At 53.8% G+C, this 26,524-nt stretch overlaps 10 protein-coding genes across 10 annotated transcripts; 4 read left to right on the top strand and 6 right to left on the bottom strand.

Moving 5' to 3' along the window:
* Positions 1–420: 420 nt before the first annotated feature.
* Positions 421–2,393, top strand: N7498_000260 (ER oxidoreductin; the record flags this gene model as incomplete). Its single annotated transcript, XM_058447323.1, has 3 exons — positions 421–528; positions 604–2,201; positions 2,255–2,393. 3 exons carry the CDS (start codon positions 421–423, stop codon positions 2,391–2,393), a joined length of 1,845 nt encoding a protein of 614 aa, XP_058312734.1.
* An 821-nt stretch (positions 2,394–3,214) lies between these two features.
* pex13 (peroxin PEX13) lies at positions 3,215–4,524 on the top strand (the record flags this gene model as incomplete). Its single annotated transcript, XM_058447322.1, has 2 exons — positions 3,215–3,686; positions 3,740–4,524. 2 exons carry the CDS (start codon positions 3,215–3,217, stop codon positions 4,522–4,524), a joined length of 1,257 nt encoding a protein of 418 aa, XP_058312733.1.
* A 1,291-nt stretch (positions 4,525–5,815) lies between these two features.
* On the bottom strand, positions 5,816–7,116 carry N7498_000258 (Clr5 domain-containing protein; the record flags this gene model as incomplete). Its single annotated transcript, XM_058447321.1, has 4 exons — positions 6,873–7,116; positions 6,487–6,725; positions 6,310–6,435; positions 5,816–6,249 (listed from the first exon to the last, which is right to left on the bottom strand). Exons 1-4 carry the CDS (start codon positions 7,061–7,063, stop codon positions 5,816–5,818), a joined length of 990 nt encoding a protein of 329 aa, XP_058312732.1. The 5' UTR covers positions 7,064–7,116.
* A 3,508-nt stretch (positions 7,117–10,624) lies between these two features.
* N7498_000257 (beclin 1) lies at positions 10,625–12,266 on the bottom strand (the record flags this gene model as incomplete). Its single annotated transcript, XM_058447320.1, has 2 exons — positions 10,625–12,129; positions 12,182–12,266. 2 exons carry the CDS (start codon positions 12,264–12,266, stop codon positions 10,625–10,627), a joined length of 1,590 nt encoding a protein of 529 aa, XP_058312731.1.
* A 298-nt stretch (positions 12,267–12,564) lies between these two features.
* N7498_000256 (Myb-like DNA-binding domain protein) lies at positions 12,565–14,334 on the top strand (the record flags this gene model as incomplete). The annotated part of the gene is made up of 1 exon (XM_058447319.1): positions 12,565–14,334. One exon carries the CDS (start codon positions 12,565–12,567, stop codon positions 14,332–14,334), a length of 1,770 nt encoding a protein of 589 aa, XP_058312730.1.
* A 65-nt stretch (positions 14,335–14,399) lies between these two features.
* Positions 14,400–15,898, bottom strand: N7498_000255 (putative cysteine synthase; the record flags this gene model as incomplete). The annotated part of the gene is made up of 5 exons (XM_058447318.1): positions 14,400–14,578; positions 14,627–15,306; positions 15,355–15,473; positions 15,526–15,585; positions 15,638–15,898. 5 exons carry the CDS (start codon positions 15,896–15,898, stop codon positions 14,400–14,402), a joined length of 1,299 nt encoding a protein of 432 aa, XP_058312729.1.
* A 323-nt stretch (positions 15,899–16,221) lies between these two features.
* N7498_000254 (class I SAM-dependent methyltransferase) lies at positions 16,222–17,805 on the top strand (the record flags this gene model as incomplete). The annotated part of the gene is made up of 3 exons (XM_058447317.1): positions 16,222–16,516; positions 16,573–17,543; positions 17,596–17,805. The coding sequence occupies 3 exons, from the start codon at positions 16,222–16,224 to the stop codon at positions 17,803–17,805; spliced, it is 1,476 nt and encodes a 491-aa protein (XP_058312728.1).
* Positions 17,806–18,269: 464 nt separating this feature from the next.
* On the bottom strand, positions 18,270–20,342 carry N7498_000253 (tetratricopeptide repeat protein; the record flags this gene model as incomplete). The annotated part of the gene is made up of 4 exons (XM_058447316.1): positions 18,270–19,422; positions 19,495–19,795; positions 19,903–20,089; positions 20,175–20,342. The coding sequence occupies 4 exons, from the start codon at positions 20,340–20,342 to the stop codon at positions 18,270–18,272; spliced, it is 1,809 nt and encodes a 602-aa protein (XP_058312727.1).
* Positions 20,343–20,557: 215 nt separating this feature from the next.
* Positions 20,558–21,204, bottom strand: N7498_000252 (nucleic acid-binding protein; the record flags this gene model as incomplete). The annotated part of the gene is made up of 2 exons (XM_058447315.1): positions 20,558–21,080; positions 21,140–21,204. The coding sequence occupies 2 exons, from the start codon at positions 21,202–21,204 to the stop codon at positions 20,558–20,560; spliced, it is 588 nt and encodes a 195-aa protein (XP_058312726.1).
* Positions 21,205–22,195: 991 nt separating this feature from the next.
* Positions 22,196–24,992, bottom strand: N7498_000251 (uncharacterized protein; the record flags this gene model as incomplete). The annotated part of the gene is made up of 5 exons (XM_058447314.1): positions 22,196–22,501; positions 22,550–23,251; positions 23,310–24,338; positions 24,392–24,806; positions 24,865–24,992. The coding sequence occupies 5 exons, from the start codon at positions 24,990–24,992 to the stop codon at positions 22,196–22,198; spliced, it is 2,580 nt and encodes an 859-aa protein (XP_058312725.1).
* Between the last annotated feature and the right edge of the window lie 1,532 nt (positions 24,993–26,524).

Here is a 26,524-nt window from a genome sequence, read left to right as displayed (position 1 = left end):
CGCAAGCGGGTTGCTATGAGGTAACCGAGGCTACAAATGCCGCATCCCGTCCATCGAGATCGCAAGTCGTACGACGGTTCGACACGAGAGACCAAAATAGGGTGTGTGGCCGACCAATCAGCGACAGCCGAAGAGCATCAGCCCATTGAAGTCTTGGCGGCGATCGATCGCCGCCACCGCGTGGAAAAGGGCCAGTCTGGCTTCTTTCGTTGTAGTCTCCCCTTACATTTCTGCGTTTTCCACTGTCCTTCTCGACATATGTGCTGATTTCATTCCTACCCCCGCATTGCCCCTATATTTTGCATTGCGGCCACCGGAGACCTTGCGATTCTGTGGCAAAGACGCCACCTCGCATCTCCGGCTTGTCGCGTTCTCTTCATCCGACCTTCTCTATCCCCACACTCCCTGATAGTTAGCAAGATGCGCTCAGCAGCGGGGCTGTTCTACACGGCCGTCTTTGCCTTTATGGGCTTGGCCGACGCCGAAAGCCATGGGACCAAAACAACTGACATGGCCAACAAGTGCGCAGTAAGTGAATCCGGGAGCTCCGGATCGCCACCGTGGCAGCGATGCAACGACTAACATATTTGGCCTTGACAACAGATCGAGCCCTCGGCTATGGTATCAGATGCCTGTATCTCCTATGGCACCGTCAACAAACTCAACGACGAGATCTACTCCCTCCTTCAGGGCCTCACCCATGAAACCGACTTCTTTTCCTACTACCGATTAAACCTCTTCAACAAAGAATGCCCCTTCTGGAACGATGCGAACAGCATGTGTGGGAATATCGCCTGCTCTGTGAACACTATCGAGTCCGAGGAAGATATCCCGCCTATCTGGCGTGCGGAAGAGCTGAGCAAGCTGGAGGGTCCCAAGGCTAAGCACCCACCCCGCAAAGTTCAAGCTGAGCGTCCCAAGGAGCGTCCGCTTCAGGGAAAGCTTGGCGAGGGTGTCGGTGAGAGTTGCGTGGTCGAGTACGACGACGAGTGTGACGACCGTGACTACTGTGTCCCCGAGGACGAGGGCTCAGCGGGTAAAGGTGACTACGTGAGCTTGGTGGATAACCCCGAGCGGTTCACGGGATACTCCGGCGCTGGCGCACACATGGTCTGGGACGCCATCTACCGAGAGAACTGCTTCATGAAGACCATTGCCGATCAGCTGGAGGACCAGTCGCTCAACGCGCCGATAGGCGGGCTCCAGGCCTTTTCGGACTTCCGCGATGTGATCCAGAAGGAGGCACGTCTGGAAGGGTTGCCTTTGGATAATGAGTGTTTGGAGAAGCGAGTCTTCCACCGGCTCATCAGCGGTATGCACGCGTCCATCTCGACGCATCTCTGCTGGGACTACCTCAACCAGACGACCGGACAGTGGCACCCCAACATGCAGTGCTTCAAGGAGCGCCTGTACGACCACCCGGAGCGAATCTCCAACATGTACTTCAACTACGCGCTTGTCTCGCGCGCCGTCGCCAAGTTGCGCAAGCACCTGCAAAGCTACACCTTTTGTACCAGCGACCCTGAACAGGATGCCGACACCAAGGAGCGGGTCAACCAGCTCGCGGAGATTCTGTCGCGGCCGCCTCAGATCTTCGACGAGAACCTTATGTTCCAAGATCCCAGCGCAGTGGTCCTGAAGGAGGACTTCCGCAACCGCTTCCGCAACGTCAGCCGACTGATGGACTGTGTGGGCTGCGACAAGTGCCGGCTCTGGGGCAAGGTGCAGGTCAACGGATACGGGACCGCGCTGAAGGTGCTATTCGAGTACGACGAGACCAAAAACGGCGAGAACCCACCCATGCGCCGTACCGAGCTGGTGGCTCTGATCAACACGCTCGGCCGTATCTCGCACAGTCTGGCAGCCGCGCGCAGCTTCCACGAAGCGATTGAGGCTGGTGAGGAATACCCGGCACCTATTCGATTTAACGCGCCTGTGACAGGAGACCCAATCGAAGCGAAGGAAAGAGAACAGAAACAGGCAACGAGGCGTTTAAGACGTGACGAATCTGGCAATATCTACTGGGAAACGATAGATTCCGAATTCGTCTACGGACGCGAGAAAATGGACCGCTATCCATGGGAACACCCGCCACGAAATGAAGACGCAACTTTTCTTGACGATATCAAGGCCGAGTTCGGCGTTGTATGGGACACGACGGTGTATGTCCTGAAGAGCTGGATTGATATTCCGCGGACGCTGTAAGTTTTTCCAACACGCCGTCCACGATATTTTTACTGACTTTTATCTGCAGCTTCGAAATTTCTCTTTGGGAAGGCCAGCGTCTGTATGCTTTCTGGCTCGGTCTGCCTATGCCACCTCGCCCATGGAAGCTCCAGGCTCCAGGGTCCAAGTCGGCCCCTCGCCCCCAGAGCCAGCACAGCGAACTGTGATAGATCATTGCATTACATTTCTTATACATAGCGATTGTATGGCGTTGGACGGTTTTGGGAATCAGGGAGTGGCATTTTCTACTTTCTGTGCTATACAAGTATAGATTATTTTCTAGATCATATTTCAGTTATTGCTCTTCGACATGAACGCATGGAATCCGTGGACTAGCCAGCACCCGGGGTCGCCCTATAAAGTGTACTGGGTTGTACTTGTAGATGTCAGCATCTGCGGAAAACGCGAGCACAGACAACTGCCGCGGTCGGGAAACGGCAGCAGGTACTGGTTCGCCACCGAAGAGATTTCGCCGTGTCGGGGTTTTTGGGGAATAAAAGAGATGGCATTCGATGGCATTTGAATCAGAGAAAAGAACCAGAACCATTGTCGCTACCGGGATCCATTAGTATCGTGTTCTTGCCGTGTTGCTGGTCTTGGTGTGCACAAAGTGTTGATCAACGCCGAGCGGCAAACGCCGACATCCTCGGCTTCTCCACCTCCGGCCACATGCGAGTCGACCACTTTTCACTCTTCCCCGTCATCGCTCCACCTCCACTCTCCTCCCCAGACCATCTCTTTTCATCTGCCGGGTCTCGATGCTAGGTTATTGAACCCGATAATGGCGTCGGTATCGCCGCCAAAACCTTGGGAAAGAGCAGGCGCAGGTGGTAAGTCGTTCCCAGCCTCGTGCGGTCCGGTCGGCACGATGTGCATCTACCGTCGAAGGCATCGCGTTTCGTCTCGTCTTCCCCAGATTCTAACTCTCCTCCCAGGAAACACACTACCGACTGCGCAAACTGCTGGCAATCCAGTGACTTCGACTGCCATGACTACAACTTCACCTTCAGCGGAGAACCTCGCAACTTCATCCTCCGCACCCATACTCCCATCCCGCCCCGACACGCTCAACTCCGTTGTCAACAACACGGCCTCTAACTACTCACCGTACGGCGCCTCGCGTTTGGGATCCAGTCCTTACGGAGGGTACGGTGGTTACGGTGGTTACGGCGGCATGGGTGGCATGGGTGGCATGGGCGGCATGGGTGGCTACTCGCGCTTCGGCTCTATGGGGTCGATGTACGGCGGGTACGGCGGCATGGGTAGCATGTATGGAGGCATGGGAGGGATGTACGGCGGCATGCCTGGGCAGGATCCCAATGACCCGAACAGCCTGACCAACTCGTTCAGCCAAAGTACGCAGGCGACGTTCCAGATGATCGAGAGTATCGTCGGGGCCTTTGGCGGTTTTGCGCAAATGCTCGAGAGCACGTATATGGCCACTCACAGTTCATTTTTCGGTACGTTATCACTGATTTCAGGGAGCGATGCACATTCTGACTTGCCTCGGTAGCAATGGTCTCGGTCGCAGAGCAATTCGGAAATCTGCGCAACACCCTCGGCTCGGCACTGGGCATCTTCACTATCATTCGCTGGTTCCGAACCCTTATCGCCAAACTCACCGGCCGCCCTCCCCCGGCCGATGCGGCCTCTTTGACGCCTGCTTCCTTTGCAGCTTTCATGGGCGGTCGCTCTGCACCCTCTACTCTTCCCGATGGCTCCCCGGCCCCAGCCAAGCCATCAAAGAAGCCATTCTTCATGTTCCTCGTCGCCGTCTTCGGCCTCCCCTACCTGATGGGCAAACTCATCAAGGCCCTCGCCCGCTCACAAGAAGAAGAGGCCAAGCGCCGGCAACAGCTCGCCGGTCCAAACGGCGAGAATGCCTCCATGGACCCATCTAAGCTGGACTTCTGCCGCGTCATGTACGACTACTCCCCCGAGACACAGGAGAGCAACGGCATCGACCTCGCCGTGAAGAAGGGCGATATCGTCGCCGTCCTCAGCAAATCCGACCCCACAGGCAACGCCTCAGAATGGTGGCGCTGCCGTGCCCGCGATGGCCGCGTCGGCTACCTCCCCGGTCCGTACCTGGAAACCATCCAGCGTCGACCAGCCCAGCAGGCCATCGCCGGCGGCAGCGAGCCTGTAACCCGCACCAGCACGATGAAGGGCGACGACAACCGCACCCAGAGCCTGTCTTCCCTCTCGAAGCCTTATGCTGACCAGCCGCCGGAACTCAAGGGCAAGATGGGTGACATCTCGCCGGAGAGTTTCCAAAAGAGCACTTTCTATTCATGAACTGTGTAGGTTTTTCCGCGGCTGGTATTAGACAGGCACGTGTTGGATGAGTTTTTCTGTGGATAAGCCAAAAGCTCCCCCCCCTCTTTATACATTATTTTCCCCCGGAGTATGGTTTTGATTTCCATCTCTTTACTATCTGCTGGGTGGTCCGCTTCTTTTCCTGTTTATGGATAGGACCTGGGTTTTTTCCTTTTCTTTTTTCTTTTTCAATATTTTTCTCTTTTCAGTATTTGACTGGGACTGGTTTTAGCGTGGGCTGTGCTTTGGTTTATATGTATCTAGTATCTCGCAATTGCATGCATGGATGGATCCATGGACATATCTTTATCAGAATCTTTTTCGTCTTTATTTGTCGTATCCCAAGGTTGTACCCTCCCAAAGTCGTACCCTCCCAAGGTCTGGAGCTTGATGGTGTAGACGTATGTTATTTCATAGGAAAGGTCCCGTTGCAGGTGTTCCCTGTTCCATCTGAGCAAGAGAGGTTTAAAGCACCAGACTTGGGCTTTGACTATTGTAGGGATTTCTTTCTTCCTAATGGGGCAGGTACTGTAAACGAAAGTAATACATGGTTGATTCATGAATAGAATGTACATTTATTTGTCTCTTGCCTTCGGCAAAGACTGATCTAGACAAGTTCTCCACGTCACCGCTGCATCATGGACACGGACAAAACCTTGCCGACGTTTCTGACATAAGCAGGCGGTGCCGGTGTCGTGTCTCGCTGGGGTTCTGTAGGCTTTGGATGGCAGAGTGGCGATGTTCTTGATCGCGGGCTTCCGTTCATGGTGAGGTTGCTTGTAACTTGAGGGCGACATAATAGGAGAGTGTGGCGTAGAGCCCAGTTTCGTATCGCACATGTTGGGAGCATCGTGGAGATCGAGGGTGGTGCAGTGAGTATGCTGAGTCGAGTTCGACAATGTGTAGTGGAGGGTGAACAGTGTTGTACAAGCGAGCAGAGATGATTGAAATAGATGGACAGAATCGATGTATCGATCGATCGCTGAAAGTGATTCACGGCAAGCTGAAAGTTAACTCCCAACGCCCAAGACACGATCTACCTACACAGGATCTCAATGCAAAAAAAAAAAACAGATGAGTTAATATAAACAGCGAAGACCAGTCCAGCCCTCTAGAAAGAACACAAAACAGCAGAACGCCCTAGCTATGAATTTTCGATCTCCCTGATTGATGCGTATGAAAGAAGAAAAGGCTCAAGAACATGCTCCAGAGGGAAAACATAAAAGGGTGAGGCCATGTACACAGACACATTGAGAAAAAGAAAGGGAAATCACAGTCCCAGTCCCTCGTGGTGACTGATCTCTTGGTTTGGATCCTGCTCACGCGCCCACTTGGACATGGTCCGATCGAGCGTGTACTGCAGGCCCTCGAGGCGGGTTTGGAAGGTGTCGAGTCTGTTCCAGTCGTCCGAGTGCGCGACTACCTCGCCTGGAGCGTCGACGTCGTCTCGGTGGTGGGCGTGGTGGTGGTGATGATGATGATGTTGATGATGATGATGATGCGGATGTGCAGGACCCGGGGCTGCGATGGAGTGTGGTCCTGGGTGTGATACTGGGTGGGGAAGACCTGTGACTGGATGAGTTGCCGGGTCTGTTGGGTGGTAGGGTCGACGTTGAGGGTGAGAAGGATTGGAGTGAAGATCCATAGAGTAGGGAGAGTCGTCGTCGATGACGAGGTCGGGGAGGGTGTGGATTTGATTTGGGTCTGACGCGGTTAGTATAGTTCGATGATACCGAGTGAAATGCGACGTTGGTAAAGGCGTACCGAAATTCATCTGATAATTAGGCGTCTCGCGCGACGGAGACTGTACTTCTGGCGGGGAGCTCGGCGTCACCACTGAGGCTTCTTCAGCTGGTTCGGGGGTGTAGCAGGTCATATCGGAGGGAGTTGCTATAGCTAGTTGCGTTAGATATGATCGGGAATAGATCGAAGTCGACGAACGTGGCTCGGGGCTTTGTAGTTCGGCATCCTTATCTCGTTTCTGATTCCAGGATGAACCGTAGCGACGGACGAAGCGAGCGATGCGCTTCTGGTCGACTTCCTGGCCGCTGCGACGAAAGGCAGTCTGTTTGCCACGGGCGGCACGCTTTTTCTGCTTGCGGATCATGACGTGGACTTCTTCGGCCTTGATGTTTTTTCGCACATGCCAGGCAGCAAGACGGTCTTTGTATTGTTTTTCTCTGGTGGACGTTAGTGGCGATGGTGATGACGGTGGTGATGAGGGGGGTGTGGACGGTTATAGAGAGAGAGAGAGAGGGGGGGGGGAGGGGGAACGGAGGAAGTATAAAAAGGGCTAGATCTCCGAAGCAAAGAAAAGGAAGAAATACGAAGCGAAGAACTTATAGTCCCTTTCCATGATACGTTTCACATCGCGTAACTTCAGCTGGTCGGTGCGGTAGAGTTGCTCGATGATTTCGCGATACTCGTGCCAGTCGTCGGATCGGCGGGGCCGGAAGACGTTGGACGGCGGCGTCACGGGCGATTGAGGGCTGAGGATGGGCGGAAAGGGATCCATCATGGAGGCCAAACATCAAATGTGATGGAGCAGAAAAGGAGAAGAGCGTAGGTTATGAACAGCCAGACCGAGAAGAATGCGATCACCAGGCAACTTCGTCCTCCAGGGCCGGGGCCAAGGAATCTCTCTACTACTCTTTGCGGCGAGCTGCGGCGAGCTGCGGCGCGCGGACGCACGACCCCCTGCTTCCCCGGCCAAATCAGCGGCGCCGTTGGTGCATGGCGTGGGCTCCATCACCGTGCAGCTCTCAGTGTCATGGATCGTCAACGGTGACGGTTACGCAATCGCGGGAGGAGAAGATCTCCGAGCCGGGATTTGAAATCAGGAGAAAGTACGACTTCAGCTGCCTTTCCTTCCTCCGTGCACCAGGAAAGTCAAAAAGCAAAAGAAAAGAGGGAATTCCGGGTGGAGCTGGAATCGCGTACTTTTGCCCGGGGCTACTGTACAAGCTAACCGAACTATTACATGCAGTGCACTGGCCGCAAACTGGATGCATTTTCCGCTGCCTCATCGTGCTTGGTCGGTGCAAGCCGCTGCTTTATCATTTGCACCTCCGCCATGATCCACCCGTGATCGGCTGTATACTCTACTTGCGACCTGGCAAGTACGTGAATAGCTCACGAAATACACATGCTCGATTTAAGAGTACGGGACTATGGACTCTGGACTCTGACCCATGGAAACCGGGAGCGGCCCGAAACTTCCCTGGCAATTGTTTCTGCCGACACTAAAAAAGAACCCTACGCGACCCACCCAGCCACCCTTACCATACCAGGAAATGAATACAGGCCTTGGGTATTTTCTTTTTTTTCTATCTCTTGCCTGTTTCAGGTCCTCCCCTCGTGTCTTTCCTAAATCGGCACCTGCGAGAAGAATGAATCGAAAAAGCAAGGGTGGCCGTTGGAACATGCCTCGCCGTTGAGAGACAAGTGTCATCGGCCAGAATGTGGACAGAAATGGCCGATCAAGGGAGGTCACGGCAGGTAACGGTTTCCCCACGCGCGCATTCTCTGCTTTGCACCGTCCTGTGCGCTCGGGGCCCTTGTCAGGTTCGTCGTTCGTGTTCACGGAGACGCTCATTTGGGGGCATACGTTTCCGCCCCAAACTCAGGCCTCTTTTCGTGGGTCTGGCTGACGCTGCGATTACGCCGTTTGGGTCATCTGGGGAGGCGGTTTGTACCGTTGTACCGTTGTACCGTTGTACCGTTGTACCGTTGTACCGTTGTACCGTTGTACCGTTGTACCATTGTACCGTTGTACCGTTGTAGCGTGGTACCGTTGTACCGTTGTACATTTGTACATTTGTACCTTTTTACCGTTGTCCCTTGTACTCGAGAACTACTGACGGGCGCGATGCAAGATGAAAGCCAACGGCCCTGGAGCAGATGCCGACCCTTAGTACATACATGGCACGGCACGCACGGATGACGATGGTATCAGGTGGCAAGGCATCGATCGCTGCAGTGATCGCCCTCGGGGAGAGGGGTCCCAGTCTCCCGAGATGAGTCGAGGTACAAGGTACTGGGCATCGTGGCGAGTGAGGCAGGACAAATGTACCTCGGGCAGCTGTCCCAGCCCTAGCCCCGGAGGCTAGTCGAACGGGCATCGATCTGAGCGTTCCCCAGATGCGGGGCGCTGTTCTTAGGTTCCCGTCCGTACCCGCCTTCCGTGACGAGGTCCAGTCAGAACACTTCGAGGAGGAGGGGTCGCTTACTCGAATCGGGAGTCGTGAATCGGGAATATCACTGGAGTCCGGGGGCCACGGTGAAATCAGCCGCGCCTGTGGACCACCGTTCACCGGCTCGGATCGCATGCAGGTACTAGGATGTAGCGCGTAGACGGGAAAATCGATGAGGAGCGGCGTATCGGATCAGGGATCCGGCAAGCCAAGAGAAGTGGCCCGTTGGGAATGGAACGGATCCCGTCCACGAGCACGCTGCATGTATCCGATGACAGGCGGAGATGGACGTGAGTGCAGACGGCCAATAGACGTGCGGGGGTCGACCGTGACGTGGATGGGCTGGGCTAGACTCGATGGAGTAGGGTGCTGTGTGATATCACTTCTGGAGTATGCGAGTGTTTGAAAGGGATCACGGTGAAGGGCGATCCTGTCAAAGTCTTCATCCGGTATCAAGCCCGCATACCTCGGACGCATGGCAGCGTGAAACATCAACGGTTTGCTTTGTAGATCCTTGCCGAGCTCGTGGTTTCAAATCCTTCATGGCACCCCCTTCGGTTCACCAGCTACTGACCTCACCTCTCTGTCTCTTCTTCTGGCTGCCTGCGGACAGTATCGCGCTTGTCAACCCTGCAATCCTTGCACGTATGAATGTATGCTGCAAGGGTGACTCGCAAGCGTGCCGGTGTGCTGGTAACGTGGCGCTGACTCCTTCCTACTGCGGCTGAATGAAGAACGGAATGACCCCTTTTTACAGAGTAACACGCGGTAAGAATCTAAGAGAGCGTATTCATTTCACCTGGACAATCACCAAAAATTGGGTCTCATCCAATGCCATTCTTCAATCAGCTCCGTAGGAATAGCATAATTAATAATAATTTTATAACCGGCTCTCCAAGGGTCTGCCCAGCCGTCATCATTGGCCGAGGGGGCATTGGCAGATAGGGCTGATGTATGGCCGGACATCACAACCGTTTGAAGTAGAGTTCAATCGAGTTTGATGACTTGCGTTCTGCACTAGTCATGCTCCATGGTTAATTTTAGCATCTGCAAATCCTATCAAGGCACGGGAAGGGAGCGACCCCCTGTTATACACGCTTATTGGTCACCCAAGTTCTTGGATCTTACTCATTTCGAAACGAAAGGGAAGACAAAGAAGATAGTAATCAAAAGCCCAGTGCGCGCTGGAGCTACTGCCGAATTGGTTAGTGAAGGATACGTCCCTTTTCTACTGCCGCCCATCTACCATGGACTCGGGAGGCGAACCAAACTAGGCGTCCTCGGAGTGGCTATTCCAGCCACGTTGGTCTGGGCCATCTAGATTCGAGACTGGTTGTGGCGGCAAATGACATACGCAGGGATCTCGCCCCGTCCACCCGTCAATATTGATATATCATCATCCACCATGCTGTCTTCGGCAATAGACCTTGCGTCTCCTGCTGGCCCCTCCTGTTCATGATCTGACCATCGCTTATTTTGGCTGCCTTTGCTCTTTCCTTGGGCCATTGGATAAGGTTTACCTATTATTCTACCAATGCCAATGTGAGATGTAAGCGACGGTGGCAGTGGCGCGAAACCCTAAAAACCTCGTGGCCGCCTTCCGCGTGAGGGAGCCTCTTTTCCAATCACTAAGGATACCACCGTGACTCGGATTTAAGGGATTTAGAGACTACGGGGCTGTGAGCTGAAAATCTCACATGTTGTATCACTAGTTTATTCTAGTATCAATTTGGAATATGCCGGTTTCATCAAGTGGGGGTGGTACATTAGGGTATAGTTCATCGAGTCATTGCTAAATAGTACACCAATGAAAGAAAGAAGCGCTTCGTCCCATGTCACCAGAAATATGAGATTCATCGCGTGATCATCACCGCACCCTTTCAGGGTCATTTCTTGGCAGGACTGGGAGCTGCGTGACGGGTCTGGTCGGCGGCAGCGACGGCCGCGGCCGCTACGGCAGCGGAGTTGCTGGATCCAGCACCGGCGACGTTACTAGCGTGCGCCAGGAGGAATTTACAGCATGTCAGCGTGTATTTGCAGGCCCTTGTCCAAGTCTCGTCGTTCTGGTTGAAGCCAAGCTTGATGCTGGCATCACCGATGCGATCCCGTCTGATCTCATAGGGCAGTCTCAAACCCGGCGCGGTGGCGCCGGTCTGGCCACGACGGGGCGATGACACGGGCGCAGGGGTTGTTTCAACGAACTGCCCCAGCTGGCGCAGACACTCGAGGAACGCCACCATGCCTGCGTCAAAGCGGCGATGCAGCCAGGGTAGATTGAGTGGAAGATCTCCGGACGAAAACAGGTCCAAGGGCGTTGTCTTGGGTGTGCCCCGCTCGCTGACAGCTGTGCCGGCTGGCTGCGGCGGATACTCAATCTTGTCGACCCGCGAGGTGGACCCTAATGGCCGCAGCCGATATCCCTGGAACTGAAACCCTAGACGTTCTGCAATCGTGGCCAGGAGCAGACATGTCTGGCCCCATGCTGCGTTGATCTCCGGCCACTCGACCGAGGGGTTAGCGAGGCGGCCCAGCCGCAGTCCATTGATTGTGCCGAAATATCCATCGTGACCGATGCAAAACGCGTCGTTGTAGACATTCGTCCTTTGCAGCCGTTCCAGCTGCTGAGAGTCATGGTCGTAGCGCATGTTCAACGCATCCCGCTCGGTTTGAAACTGTGCTAGTGTCAAAGAAAAGCTGTTTCGGGCCCGCCAGAATGTATCTTCGTCTGCATCTAGCTGTCGAGACTCTTCTTCCAGTTTGGCGATCTCGTCATCCAGCGTAGCCTTCTCTCCCTCTAGTTTTTCAAGTTCTGCAAATGCCGCTTCTTCCGCCTTCAAGCTTTCTTTGAGGGATGTTTCAGCTGCCTCTAGCTCTTCCGCAGTTGGGACTGATGCATTCAAGTTCCGGAGGAATGAGATATATGCATCGCGCTCTTTCGTCGCCCCCGTCAGTCGTTTTTGTAGCTCTTCTACCAGCATCTCCGTACATTCCACACAAATAGGATGGTCTATATCTGAGCGCGCAGAGACAACCTCAAACAACCGGGTGGTCTTTTCGACTTGGTTGGCAAAGGACGCATCCTCTTGCCCAGGATCCTGGCTCTGGCCGATACTTTTCTGCTTAGGTCGAGATGGCAAGGCAGTTTCCGCAGATGGAGGCACAATTTGCGACTCCGTAAGCATCACAAAGGACATGTTTCCACTATCACCATGCGGCAGACCCGGCGGGTGCGACTGGCCACCCGACCGCGGGGCCGGTATGGACCTCCTGTAAACCGGCGATGTAGCATTTCGAGAGGCTCGATCGTAGAGTTCGCGTCGCTCCGAAGGGTAGGAAGCTCGTGTGGATGAAGATACGGCGCCGTGTTCCGAAAGCGTCTTGCCTGTTGAGTCTGGAGCTGGGTTAGGATCCACATGCAGCTCTGCGAGCGAGGAGAAGCTTACTGACGAGAAGCTCAAACGCAGCCGGGTTAAGTGACTCTAGTGAGCCATCCAGCTTCAGCGGCGTTCGGCATTTCTGGCAATACATGGTTGAGCGATCAGTTCATTGTGGAGATGCCGGGATGTCGAGATGTGGGGTGTCGAGAAGTTGGAGGTTGGAGCTTCGGGAACGTCACGCCCGTTTGTTTTTGAACTCCTACTTGGCCTCTGCGCCTGCCCACGCGCCTGCTCTTCGCGCTCGATCTCTGCTTTCCTTTTCCTCGCTGATTGTACGGAGCTATTGCTCTCATTCTCAGCCCCTCACTATGCGATATTAGGCCCGTTTTACAGCTTGAGTTCCCCCGTCCGGTCTACGCGTTGGACATCTTCCGCGATTGTGACCGAACATGGACACCAACACGGGCGACTTCAATATCGACACGATGGAGAGACTTGCAAAGCGACCGCGCCTGTCGTTCTCTCCTGACTCCGTGGAGGAAGTGCCGGAGGGGTGGGACCTCCAGACAGCACGCGCGCAGAATGACATGAAGCTCAAGTCGATCTTCGAGGGCATATTTTCAAAATACGGAAAGGACTTTACGGAAGTCGGCGACGAGATTGATCTACAGACTGGGAAGATCGTGGTCAACAATGGACATCTGCTGGGCCTGCGCGAGGAAACCGACGCCGGAGATGGATCACCACCATGGCTCTACGAGGATGAGGATGCCAATACAGACAACGGAGATAATCCAGGGGCGGAAGAACCGGTCGAAGCTCGTGAGCTGGCGATAAATGATGACTGGGATGATATCCAGAGAGAATCCGACCTGGATAGCAACGACTCATTACTCGATTCAGCACTGGCCTACAAGGACGCTGGAAATACAGAATGTCCTAAACAAATCACGTGGAAAGAGATCGAAGACTCAGGCCCGAAAGACCCTCTTTGGCAAGCCCCTGAACTGCCAAAATTATTCTCGACGCCTACGGTCGAACGTCAGCCCAAGGTGGCTGTCACTCCACAACTTCCAAGATTCACTAGACGGCCATCTCCGCCTGGGTCGGGATCATTATGGACAATTCCGCGACGCGGTCGACCCCCCGGTCGACCACGCACTGACGTGAAGCCCAAAGCGTCACCAAATAAACTCCGCACTCGTGCGGTACGAAACTATCATTCAAGCCCTGTGGCGCATGACTGGTCCTTTTCTCAAATACCCGACGACGACGAATCAGACGACCCACTCCAGGAGTGTCAGCCCTCACCTACGCCTTCTAGAGTGTCGAGCGTCCGGGGGAAGCGGATACTGGGTCCGATTTTTTCAAACCGGTATTGGGAATCAACTCGGCCACCTACTCAGGGCGCTGTTCCGCGGGACCAATCGGATACGGCGACCGATTCTGGTTCTGATAGTGACGCCTCGGAACAGGATGATACACAAAACAACGTGGCCCTTGATACTCCTTTACAATACCATTCTTCTGCACAGCCCCAGGTGCAGGCTGTCTCCAAGCCAGAACCTAGGCATAAAGTGCCGAGGAGATCGTATGCTAGTATAACGCCCGATGAAGGGAGGTTGATAATCCGCTTGCGACATGTCCAGCGCAAAGATTTCAGGGAGATTCAAAATTTCTTACCAAATCGCAAGATGATGCAGATTTATCATTGGGATTACAACCACTGGAATAGGACCCGATTAAACCCTCCGCAGCTCTCGGCTCCATGGACTAAGCGTGAATTGGACCTTCTTGAGAAAATCAAGGACAAGAAAGGTCTTTCGTGGCCTGGCATCAAGGCCGAGGTGCCCGGTCGCTCCCGAAAAGAGATCGAGTATGAGTTGATTCGTCTCTGGGCTGGCGATGAAGTGTGGAACGATGGAGAGTGGGATGGGAATGAGGAAGGAGACGAGGAGTCAGGCCATCCTTCCAGGCCTCCTAAACGACCGCTGGACACCGGGACTCCGGAGGTCGATCCAGAAAGCGATAATAAAACTTCGCGTGGCTTCGAAATGCTCATTGACGACGATTCCGACAGTGTCAAAAGCGAGAATTCTGGATTTTCCAAGTTATCTGCGATAGACGTCAACAGCCCAGCTTACAGCCGACAAGGCTCCAGGACGCCGAGCAGAGCCTCGCCGGCCAAGCGTCTCAAGCTAACAACCTTATGGTCCTAGATGGCTGTTAGCAACCTTGTTCGGAATTCGCGAGCAAGTTACCATGTATCTTACCTTGTATAAATCTACTGAAAGTCCTCATCACGAGCATTGAGAACATCTTCAAGCTTCGTATCAACCGCGCCTCCCACATCACCAGCCTTGGCCCAGAACCGCGACAGATGCCGCGACCCAGAATCAGACAGCACCGTAACAATTCGGTGTCCAGGGCCCATCTTCATCGCTGTCTTGACTGCAGCGAAGCCTTGAAAACGTCAGTAGATGATTCCGGTCGATACAAGATGAAACTCACAGTTGACAGCACTGCTGCTTCCCAGGAAAATCCCATCCTTCTCAACCAACCACCTCGCCATGGCCAGCGCCTGAGCATCCGTCACACGCACCGCATCATCAACAAGCTCCTTCCCAGCCTCAAAGTTCGCAGTCACTCGATTGATCCCAATACCCTCAACAATGGTATCGATCTGCCGCCGGCGCCGCGTACCCTCCCTCTCCTTAACATCAAACATCACACCATATCGGACACGGTTATACAAACCACTTCCCTGTGGATCCGCAAGTACAACAGTGAGGTTAGGCAGCAGAGGCTTCAAATACCTCGCCACACCAGAGATTGTCCCACCGGTCCCAGCACCAGCAACGAACGCATCCATCTTCCCCTCACACTGGGCATAGAGTTCTGGTCCTGTGCCATAGTAATGAGCGCGCCAGTTGGCTTCGTTCTCGAACTGATCGGCGAAGAAGCCACGGCCTCGGACCATGCGGTCTAGCGTTTCTTGCTCGGGCTGTTCGCCTTCCTCTGCTGTGAGGGATACGGTCGTAGATGATGCTGTGTGTGCTTGGGCTAGTGCCCGTGCACGGTTGACAAAGTTGTCCTTTTCGACGATTGGTGCTGGGGGCACGCGGTCGACTATTGCGCCAAGTTTTAGAAGGAGGTTGGATTTTTCAATTGCTTGGTCTGAGGGCAGGCAGCTGGGGCCGGGTTAGTAGGGATCTTTGAAAGAGGCATTGACCGCGTACATGTGAGCCAGATAGCCTTTTGCTCGTGCGAGTGTTGCTAGTGAGATTCCAGTTGATCCCGAAGTGCCCTCGTAGATGGTGTCGCCTGAATGGGGCGCCAGGATGCCATGTTCTTCGGCCTGATATGTGGTCAGTCTCGCTACTAGCATGGATTATGTTCAAGTAATGTACCATTTCAATCATACTCAGTGCTACTCTGTCTTTCGAGCTCTGTCCTGCACCATTCAGGAACTGGAACACATTCGTTAGATCATTGTCTTCAAGTCAAGTGCGGTTTGCATACTTCGGCCTTGCCCAGGATCTCACACCCGGTTGCGTCTGACAGGGACTTGATTCGGAATAGTGGTGTATTTCCAATACATCCTTCAATGCCCTCCACGATCGCTGGGGGCCCCGGGTGCGCGACAAACGCATTTGAATGTGGTTCTTGGGAATTCGATTTTTCCTGGCGGTGCTTAGGATACAGCACATCTTTGCATACTAGAGCCAGACCGACACCTGCAATGAATGCAGTGCCAATATACACCGCAGATTGGTCCGGCATTGTGTGCTAGTTATTGCTCCTTTTTTTTCTCTTAATTGAAGGTTGGCGGAACACCCATCGAGAAATGATATTGCGCTCGGATGACCCGCTTGATCTTGTAGTCAACTGCTACTCCAGGCAGAATTGGCACGGTGTGGTGGGATTGTAGATGAGAGATAATTTGGAAGGAATTGTAACAGTGAGATGCGTATGAGATTCCAATGAAACTTGGACATGCAGAAGATACGACCCGTCGCCTCAGGCACGTGCCTCCTGCCTGAGGCCAAGATTCACCCGTCATCTGCGAACTTCGTGTCTCCGACCTACGGTTTGCTCCAAACACCATGGACTCGCCCGTCCTCAACCAGCTGTTCCGGCAGCTTTTCCGGCATCCGGCATGCCAATCACTACGCCGCCCACCATCTTCACTGTCTCGACAGACCCGCACGTTCCTCACCCGGCGAACGCCCGCCAAGCGCAAATCACAAGATGATGCGATGCTCTGGGCGAAACGGGGCGATTACCCCAAGAACATCGAGGAGGAGTACAAACTATACCCAACGGTGACAGCAAAGGAGCTGCGGAACCGGCGTGAGCGACCGCGGCAGGTGAAAATGTTGACACGCGAGTTCGTCGACGGTGAGTTTCTGCAACGCAGCTCGACGAGAGCACACATCCTGACATTGTCGCTGTAGACAGTCTCTACAACCCACATTACGGCTATTTCTCCAAGCACGCAACCATTTTCAGCCCTGGCGAGCCATTCGACTTCAACAACATCGAAGACGGCCCCGCGTTCCACCGACTCCTGGGCCAGCGCTACACCGAGTTCGAAGACCTGCTGGATGAGGTGAAGCCTGATATCGCGCGGCAGCTGTGGCATACGCCGACGGAACTCTTCCGGCCGTATTACGGCGAGACTATTGCGCGGTACCTGGTGTCCAATTACAAGCTCACGCTGTACCCCTACCACGACCTAATTATCTACGAGATGGGCGCTGGTAACGGTACGATGATGTTGAATATTTTGGACTTTATCCGTGATACGGATTATGAGGTATACCAACGAACCAAGTTCAAGATCATTGAGATTTCACCAGCTCTGGCAGATGTGCAGATGAAGAACTTGACGGATACGCTCAATTCCAAGGGCCATCGGGATCGCGTTGAGATTGTTAACCGATCTATCTTTGACTGGGACACTTATGTGCACTCGCCTTGTTTCTTCTTGGCGTTGGAGGTGTTTGATAACTTCGGACACGATACTATCCGGTATGATTCCAAAACCGAGCTTCCTCAGCAAGGTGGCGTCCTGGTTGATGCGGACGGCGAGTTCCATGAGTTCTACAACACTCAACTTGATCCTGTTGCGGCACGCTTCTTGCGCGTGCGTCAGGCTGCCGCGCGCCGTCCTTACCCAAGTCCTCTTGGGCCGCGTCTTCTCCGTGGCTTGCGCTCTGCACCGCCATTCGGCAAGGATTACTCTCTGCCGGAGTACATTCCTACTCGTCTGATGCAGTTCTTTGACGTATTGAACCAATATTTCCCAGCTCACCGGCTTGTAGCCAGTGACTTCAGCTCCTTGCCAGATGCGGTGCCTGGGTTGAACGCGCCGGTCGTGCAGACTCGGTACCAAAGGCAGACGGTGCCGGTATCCACTCCATTTGTAAGTTCTTCCACTCATGAATCTCTTGACTACTGGCTAATATGTCCGACAGGTCCACCAAGGATACTTTGATATCTTCTTCCCCACAGACTTTAATGTCATTGAAGATGTCTACCGCGCGGTGACTGGAAAACTGACCCAGATCACGAGCCATGAGGACTTTGTGAACCGCTGGGCGTACATTGAAGATACTGAGACGCGGAATGGGGAAAACCCGTTGTTGAGCTGGTATAAGAATGCCAGCATGTTGATGACGGTGTAGGTAGATATCGAGCTGAAACATAATGTACAATAAGTATCCCATTTCACTTGACAATTAACAACCTTTCATGGCGACGAGTCGGACCGGACAACCAACCCACCACCAATCGATCTAGTGTTCGTGAATAATATGGAAGTTGACTATACAGGTTCTTTTCCTACAAAGTTTACTCTATGCTTCCAATCCTCATCTTTCAGTAAACGTCCCTACTCCGTTTCATCCTGTCGTGTAGGTCTTTCGCCATGGTAGGTTCTACAGGTAATTAGATAACAAGAGTTATGTTAGTTAGAGAGTGAATCAGTCATGAGATATCTAATCGAGGCCCAATGCTCGACACTTTAAAGATCCCCCACCAGCAAACCCAAAGCAATGCAGCCAGACCCCGCCGGCATCAATACAAACAAGAAAGAAGACATGAGAAAGAAAACGATGGGAAGAAAATGCAGTTCCATCGGGGAATATAACTAGAACTCAAATTCCTTGCGGAAAACATTCACATCCATACCCGACACCACCTGATCCGCCAGATCGCGTCTTCCCATCTGGCTGAACACGCGGCGCAGCGTGTCATACAGATTCGTGCTCTGGTTCTGGCTGATATGCAACATCCGCTCCAGACGCTCATCGTCTAGGCCGTCGGGGGCGCCACCGCCACCGATAATCTCCTTGGCGCGTTCGCGGCCTTCTTCTTCGACGACGCGGTGCATGGATAGAGCGCCGAGGAGGTGCTGTGCGGCTTCGGGGTAGCAGCCAATGTTGATGCAGGAGACGCCCAGGTTGTAGCGAGCGCGCACGAAGTTAGGGTTGATTGTGAGAGCTTGCTCGTAGGCTTCAATTGCTTCCTCGGAGCGGCCGGAGTTGGCGAGTGTGGCGCCAAGGCGATTCCAAAGGAGATGCAGTTGTTCCTGCTGGTTGGTGGAGCCGGATTCGGTAGAGGCTAGGGCGGCGGAGAAGCAATCGACGGCCTTTTCATATTCTTCAGCGCAGTAGAAGAGGACTCCCAGGCCGACTTGGACGTCAGGGTCCATTTGGGCGCCGGAGGGGGAGAGCTGCGCGGCTCGGATGAAGAGTTCGGTCACGCGGTCGTGGAGCAGCTGTCGATCTGTGAAGCCCAGGTCGGCATCGCCGGATATTTCGGTCGGGTCAATGATTGATGGGTACTTGTTCGACAGCCAGCGTTCCAGGGTGCGATAGGCGGTCGAATCGTAGCCTTCGTTGGTATATGAGACCGCCAGGCCCATCAATGCGTCCAGGTTACCGGGCTCGATCTTGAGGGCCTGCTCCAAAGCTCGGATGGCGGGCAACTCCTTCTCGTTCTGCGCCTGCGCAGAACCCAGCATCGTCCAGGCCCGCACATGCTGCGGGTCCTTCTGAACAGCAGCCTCGAAGGCCAATGCCGCCAGCGACAGGTTACCACCCTCACGCATGATCTTGACACCCTCCTCGAAGGGGTTATTCACCGACTGGTAAACGTTGTCCTCCTCAAACATGTAGTCGCCCAGCTGGGGGTCACGGAACCGGGTGTTGAGACTGTCGAAGCCATCCCAGTCGCCGAGATCACCCACATGCACGCTATCGGTAACTTCAAAATCACCACCTTCTTCCTCAACCAGTTTTCTGCTCGACGCAGTCTCAGCTTGGGCCCGCTCCCATACGGACTCAAAGGCGTCATCGGAGAAGGGCACTGACCTGTCCAGCTCATTCAGCTCCGCCTCCATGGCCGCGTTGGCCTCCTCATCCGTCCGGGTCTCATTACCCGCCGTCTCCATCTCCGCAAACTGCGCCTCCCAGTTCTCATCATCCAACTCCACCATTCGGCCCTTGCCCTTATCCTGTGTCTGGCCCTCCATCGGCTGCTGCATCATAGGACTCTGCATACCCATAGGTCGCATCATTCCCATTCCGCCCATTCCACCCATTCCACCCATGTAGCCACCCATCCCCATCGGCCGCTGGTACCCCGCCATCTGAGGCGGGGGGTCGCCGTGGTCTGGGGGCTAGATGTCTGCGGCATACCCATATGGCTCTGCTGCTGGAAGCGAGCAAACTCCGCAGGCGTAAACCCGGACCCGTTGTTCATCATGCCCTGCTGCGCACCGGGGAACGCAGCCTCCATGCGTGCCTGCTCGCCACCGTCGAATTCCGCGGCCCAGCCCGGCGACCCCGTGCGAGGCGGGGCGGTCTGGAAGTTCTCCAGCTCGCGGCGCATGTGCTCCATGGCGAAGGGCTGCGGCGAAGGTCCGTTTATTTGTTGTCCCTGTTGCTGCATGAAATCGTCCATCATCTGCGGGTTTGCCGATGTCCGGTTAGTCTCCGCCAATGGTATGATTCTGTCTCGGAGAATGCATGAACTCGGCATTCCAACTCACCTGGTCCTGTCCGCCCATCATACCCCGCGACCGCATGCCTTCTTGCATGCCCGGGCCGCGGCCGACGAGCCGGTCTCGCTGGAGCGACTTGTCATCTTGGACGTGCTTGGTGAATTGTGTTAGAGGGTTTCCCGCCGTGGAGCATTCTGCGCCACCGAGGAACGACATGATGTATTGTGAATTGTGTACTGTGTTGGGGTTGGGAAATGTGAAGTTAAGGTGCCGAAAAAAAGCACCGAGTCATATGAAGGAGAGAGAACCCCGGATGTTCCCTGACGTGGGGTTTGGATCGCTCACTAATGCGCTTTCCGGCAGCCGAGGTTCCCCGCGGGTCACGTGGATTTATACTGTCGATCTATCGTACAACACTGTTCACTTTATACCTAAGGTACTCGATGGAAACGATCCTCCAGCTGACTCTCCATTCTCTCCAACTCTTTCTCTCGCTCGTCCCGTTCCCGTTCCCGGTGCGCTTCAAGTGCTCGGTTCCGATCACTCTCCCCAACCATCACACCCACCCTCTTGTGCTCGGCAAAGTGAACCTGCAAACGCTTGCCATACGGCGCCAGGTTTTTGAGAAGCGGCTTTGCTATTTCAGCAGACTGGACGTTGAGGAATTCCGCGTGCGCAAAGCCGCGGATCTGACCCGAACGACGGTCCACGGGGATGCGTACGTCCACGACGTTTTGAATATCCTTGAACATGTCCTGCAGGTCGCGATCTGAACATTCGTAGGGGATTCCGCCGATATAAAGGGTATTGGATGGTGCTGTTTTATACGTGCGTTTCTTCAGCTGACTGCGAGCGTACTGCAAGACGACCTGGCGGCCTTCGAGCACCTGCATGTGCAGGTTCTGGATGGCGTTCCAGGCTCCGTCGACTGAGGAGAATTCGACGTAGCCGAATCTGTAGCGTGTTAGAATTTCACATAATTCCAACTCGTAGTTTGTATGTGGGTCTCTTACCCTTTGCTTATCCCGCGGGCATCGTGCACGATGTACGTCTTCAATACCGTTCCGTACTTCTCCATGTGCTTCCTCAAATCATCGGCCGTGAGATCGTAAAACAGATTTCCGATGTACACTGTTTCATTCGCGAGTGGTACCTGGGAGAAAGCGTCTACTTGTTCGTGTCGCGCCTGGCGCTTCCCTTGTGGTAATGAACTATCCACCTGCTCTGTTTCGTCCCCTACCCGAGGAGGGTAGTCGGAACCCTCCTCCAATGGTTTTAAAGATTCGGGAAGTTGGCGTTCATTGTCAGGGGTATGAGAGTTCCAGCGGGTTTGGAGGCTAGCTCGGAACGGGAGTTGTAATGAGAGGCAAGGAGGGGCGGATTGAAGCGGGGTGACGCATCGCGATCGTGAGATTACAGCAGGCACTGTCGTTAATGACGGGCAGGCGAGCCTTGATGTGGCTCGACGGAGGGAATGCCTTGAAGCAGGTCAGCGATGGTCCAATCCAGAGCGTGAAATGCGCGAACTTGAAGACTGCAGTTCGGTGAGGAAGTCGGGAGGTGCGCAAAGGTGACTCACATTGTGAATTCAACGGGCCTGATCCGAGAGTCGGCCGCCTTCAAGATTATTGGCGTATCAGTGTTGAAGAAATTCAAGACGTCGAGTTCGACTTCCGTGCATCGAAAAGTTTCCGGGTCGATAAGTGGCACGTGACTGTTATCGCACTTTTATACTTCAATGCAGGCTACGATAGAATCATTGTACGTACGACCTTAAGGAACAATATCTCGATAGAGAGGAGTCTTAATATTGGCACGTTCTCAATATTATACATGGAATCAAAAAGTGCACCATCGTAATCCACCCAAAGGAAAAGGAGACTAAGCATTTAACGGAATCCCGAACCCGCCCAGTGTTGTATAATCCGGCATAAACAGATAAATTCAGTCTGGAAACACCCATGAGCTGTTTTCAAGACACCGTCCCAGTATCCCAGATAAAACAAAAGATGGTTTGCAGTGAAGAAAGGAGATATTTGCATCATGTCATACCAGTATTAAATCCATAATTACAGGCCTCGGCTGCCCGAAGTCCGTCCGGTGCCTGTGCTACCAGACTGCGACATGGGTGTGAAGCCAGGTACTGATGAGGAGCCGCTTTCAGGGCTCGTCGAGGGAGGGGTAAACATATTTGGTGGTCGTGGCGCGGCGCCATTCGACATCGGTGGTACTCGCGCTGTACCGAGGGGACTTGAAATTGGCGGCTGTGTTAAGCCAGCTCCTTGGGGAGTGGGCTGTCGCTGAGGGTCCATCATGGGCCAGAACTGGTTCGATGTGTCGAAGGTTGGGTTTTGGATGTATGTGTCCCATGCATCCTGATTAACGATTAGTGCTTGAAACATCGCATAAGACGATAGACTTACCCAATCCAAGTTCACTTGCATGTCCGGCATCTGACCGAACATGCTACTGAAAGGCGAAAGAGCACCCGGCATTTCGGCCGGGGCCCCGAAGCCAGGCGGCGCCGGCGAGTCCGACATTTTGAGCATCGGATCTGAGAAGGGTGGTGGACCCGGGTTCATCGGGCTCATACCGCTGCTCAGCAGCCCAAGCGTCATCGCAGCATTCTGCTTCTCGTCCTGTGGCTCAAACATGGTGTTCCCGGCGCCGTTCTCAAGGCCCGGGATGGTGCTGTGCAGCTTAGCCAACATCACACCCAGGACGCTGCTGGCCTTGTATGCCTCCATGCTCTCGTCACGCATCTCATCCCAAATCATTTTCGTACGCTGAATCGTAGTCGTCATCTCTTCGCACCGCTCCCGACCCCACGTGTATGTATCTCCAGATGGTCGTCCGGATGCCTGCAATTGGTAACCCTGATACAAATCAAGGCACACAATTGTGCCAGCCAGCAGGAAATCTGCAGAGCTAAGAGAGGAGATTACTTGGCGACCCCGCCAGCACCCATGTCGCGTTTCGTTATGAAGGATCGCCTGGAACTCGAGCAGCTCAAGTGCCGAGTCGATACACGTCCGGCGGGAGTATGTAAAGCGAGGGTTCTCCCGAGCGCGAACCAGATACGGTCGGTGAAGCACACATTGAGCCTTAAGGTAGATAGTCATAACCTGCGGGCGTTAGTACAAAGGTGAACGAGTAACCGAAGTGTTGAAGTAAAGAGCTTACCGAGAAACGCGACAAGATGAGGTTCACGGGATCGAGCTGGCACTCCTCCATCGGTCGAATTTTCAAATGATCTGGAATCAAATCTCGAGCGCGGCGAAGATCCGCATCAATCTCCATGACCTTATCATAAGGGGTGCCGGAAACAGACGAAGCATGTTCATTGACACGGCCAAAGGCGTACGTTAGACGAGACTTGCAGATCAGATAAGAGATGGGCGTTGGCTCGCCCAGCTGGCGAGGCGGGGGAAGCTCTTTGCAATTTTCATCAAAATCGTCGTCATACAAATTCCGCGGCAGCTCCGTATCACTGTCAGCAACACGAAGCATGCTCGGCATTCCAACCTGGAAGGAGAAAAGGAGGTCTGCCGTCCGCACAAACGACCATACCCGGCGTCGCATCTCGCCCTGGAACGCTGAGACGTTGGGGAACACCTTCGAGTCACGATGATACCCCTGGCGCATGGCCAAACGGGCTATCACGCCTGACAGGACCCATACCGAAATATCGGCTTCCCGAGTCTGAGAGAAGTCACCATGTAAATGGAACACGAGGGCTTCAATCAGGAAGGGATGGGATTTCGTATAGTCGGCAAGAGTCAAACACTGCGCGACTGAGTTTCGGAACGAACCAGCCATATCCAAGGCCTTGCCCCGGAACTCCGGCGGCTCGTCGCCTTCGCGGTGATATGATAGCATCGCTAGTCGCATCATGGCGAAGAGCATGGCAATCCACACAAGTTCGGTTTGATTGGGATCATCCCAGTGTTTGTTGTACTGTGCCTGGAATGTAGGGCCATGGAGGATGTGAGTTGCAGGGTCGTAGCTGTTGAAGTAGCGGGCAATAAGCAGGTCTGTCGTATATTTGGATGGCAAGGTGGCCATGATTTCCGCCCGACTCAATGGCTTCATTACACCAAATAGAAGCGTTGACCCTGGTACATCGGTCTGAGGACGCGCTGCCTTGACTTTCTCTGCCTGTTCCTCGAATTGCTTCTTATGTGTGGAGAAGAAATTCCGTACTTCCGAAATCTATCCCAATGATTAATAGTAATCCTCACGGTCCAGGGACTATGCAAACTTACATCGTTCAGTACAGAGGCCCAGTGAGCTTCACTGATGTAATAGCTCTTGTTGTTGTCCATCTTCATCACGCCAAAGGACTTGGTCACCTGCTCCGTATCGCTCTCCTCCGGGCCACCCTCGCCATCCTCATCGATGTCAATTTCATTGGAAAGCCCCGCTGATCCTCCCGCGCTACTATCTGTGGAGATAGCAGCCAGGGCCGCGGCGCGGCCCGCAGACTGATTGCCATTCGTCATCAACGACAGAACCAAGCCCTCCAAGCGATCAATCCGGTTCTGCATATCATCTGGCGAAGTGGGTGTAGTCTGCTGAGGCGAGTTCTTCTTGCGCCCGGTGGCCTGGGCGTAGGAACAAGAGGGAGCGTCGCCTCGTTTGACACAGTTTTCGCATGGGTGAGTGCGGTCGCATTTCAGCCTGCCGTCTGTCAGGTTCAGGAGCTCAAGGTGAGAGGGCTGCTATCTCAGATACTCACTTCCTGTGGCGACAAGGCGCGCACGATAATGGCACCCGGTTTCGTTTCCGAATGACTCTAAACTCCGGCGACTGAGCCCCGGCGCTTGAAGAGGTTGTAGAGGGCGGTGTAGGCGTCAATTTAGCCATTTTCAAGGCTGTATTTTTCTTTGTCTCGAATGATGGAGAAAAGTTCTGTTTCAGGATATCTCTCGCTGCGGGCACCTGCAAATCTCAACCCCACTGCGAGTCGCGGGGTCCTGTCTAGGTTCAACCAGTTGAACCGTTGTAGGCAAGAACCCCGTGTATGTAGTGTCTCGAGGGGCGATGTTCCCCTCCCCCTTATCGAAGTTGCCTTTGCGCTGCGATGCGCGTCTTCGCTGGTCTGGCTGGGCGGGCTCTATGGTATCGCACAGCTGCAACCACGCTGACCACAGGAGCTTGCAGAGATTTTCAGTTGGCGAAAGTCTTGCGAAATCACCGATGATTGCGCAAAATTGGCGGAGCGTTGGAGCTTGCGGTGAAGAGGGGCTGGATCAGGCTGCAGTCGCGGGGCCGGAGTTGGGGGCCAGGAAGAATGTTGAAACTGCAACGAAGGGCGCTTGCCGAGCGTGCAATAGTCGCTATTACCCTTGCGATGGAGCAAATGAGGAGAATGAAACAAAGTTCCCCCGACCTCACAGGTTGATTAATCATCCACTCCTATCTCCGTTTCGGGTGCTTATCACCATGATGATCTCACCGCGCGCCCCCGTCTCGTGTCGGTTTCTGAGTCATTCCCGCTCACCGCGCATAGCCTCTCTTCGGCTTTTCCATTATCACAGGCAAGCATTAAGTTCCGCTGGATGGCAAAACCCTCGACAAATATGACGATTTGCCGTTGCTGAGCTGGGCTACCGGCCAAGAACAGTTCGTGACTTTCTCCAGCGGAGATCAAAATGTTGAATTGGCAGCGCCCTGGAGAACCTATTCGGTGTGATGACACCGGTACTTGCCAAGAAGCAACTTAGCTAGCATCCTTGTGAACGATGTAATATACCTTGGATAGCCTTTGCCTTCTATAGTCCTGTCTATGTTCGCAGTGAGATCCTAGCCTTAGGAAACGTCGCGTGATTAGCCTCGATATATTTTGCTTGTATACGAGCTGAAATTATCACCGTTACTTTCCTAGCGCCTTTCCTCCTCCATCGCTATCTCTTTCGACTTATGTCTATGAAGTTTTCCTTCGGAACTCATTCTTTGAGTTTTCTTGCTTTTGTAACCTTTCAGTGCTTACTGGTATTGTCGTGGATGTCGTCCGCCAGGATAAGAGTTTGGCAGTGGTGTACAGGCGACAGTCGTAAACGTGCGGGTATAGTGTTTAACAGCAGCTGTAGTCGCTTCCGTGAGCTTTCCGATGTCGTCTAATGCTGGCGTTATAGTTTAACCCCTGTATGTTTCCATCTGGCGTTTCATTTCCTCTCTGATCCCTTCCTATTCCGCTCAGTCATGGGCCGTTATCATTTTATCAACGGGGTTGCGCTGTAGAAAACTGCATTCCGAAATGGGTTGGCGATATTCCGAGTCATAATTTTAGTGGTATAAATATTATTGGACGAAATGATCAGGATTGATCGTGGGGTTTTCCGTGGTTGGCTGAGTTTATACGCCGAGAGAGCTCATTTCATCTTAAACACTACAGG

The sequence above is a fragment of the Penicillium cinerascens genome (assembly GCF_028974065.1).
Source record: "Penicillium cinerascens strain IBT 15544 chromosome Unknown contig_16_segment0_segment0, whole genome shotgun sequence".
Classification (NCBI taxonomy): Eukaryota; Fungi; Ascomycota; class Eurotiomycetes; order Eurotiales; family Aspergillaceae; genus Penicillium; species Penicillium cinerascens.
Note: the sequence above shows the minus strand (reverse complement) of the source record. Positions and strands in the feature narration are given on the sequence as shown.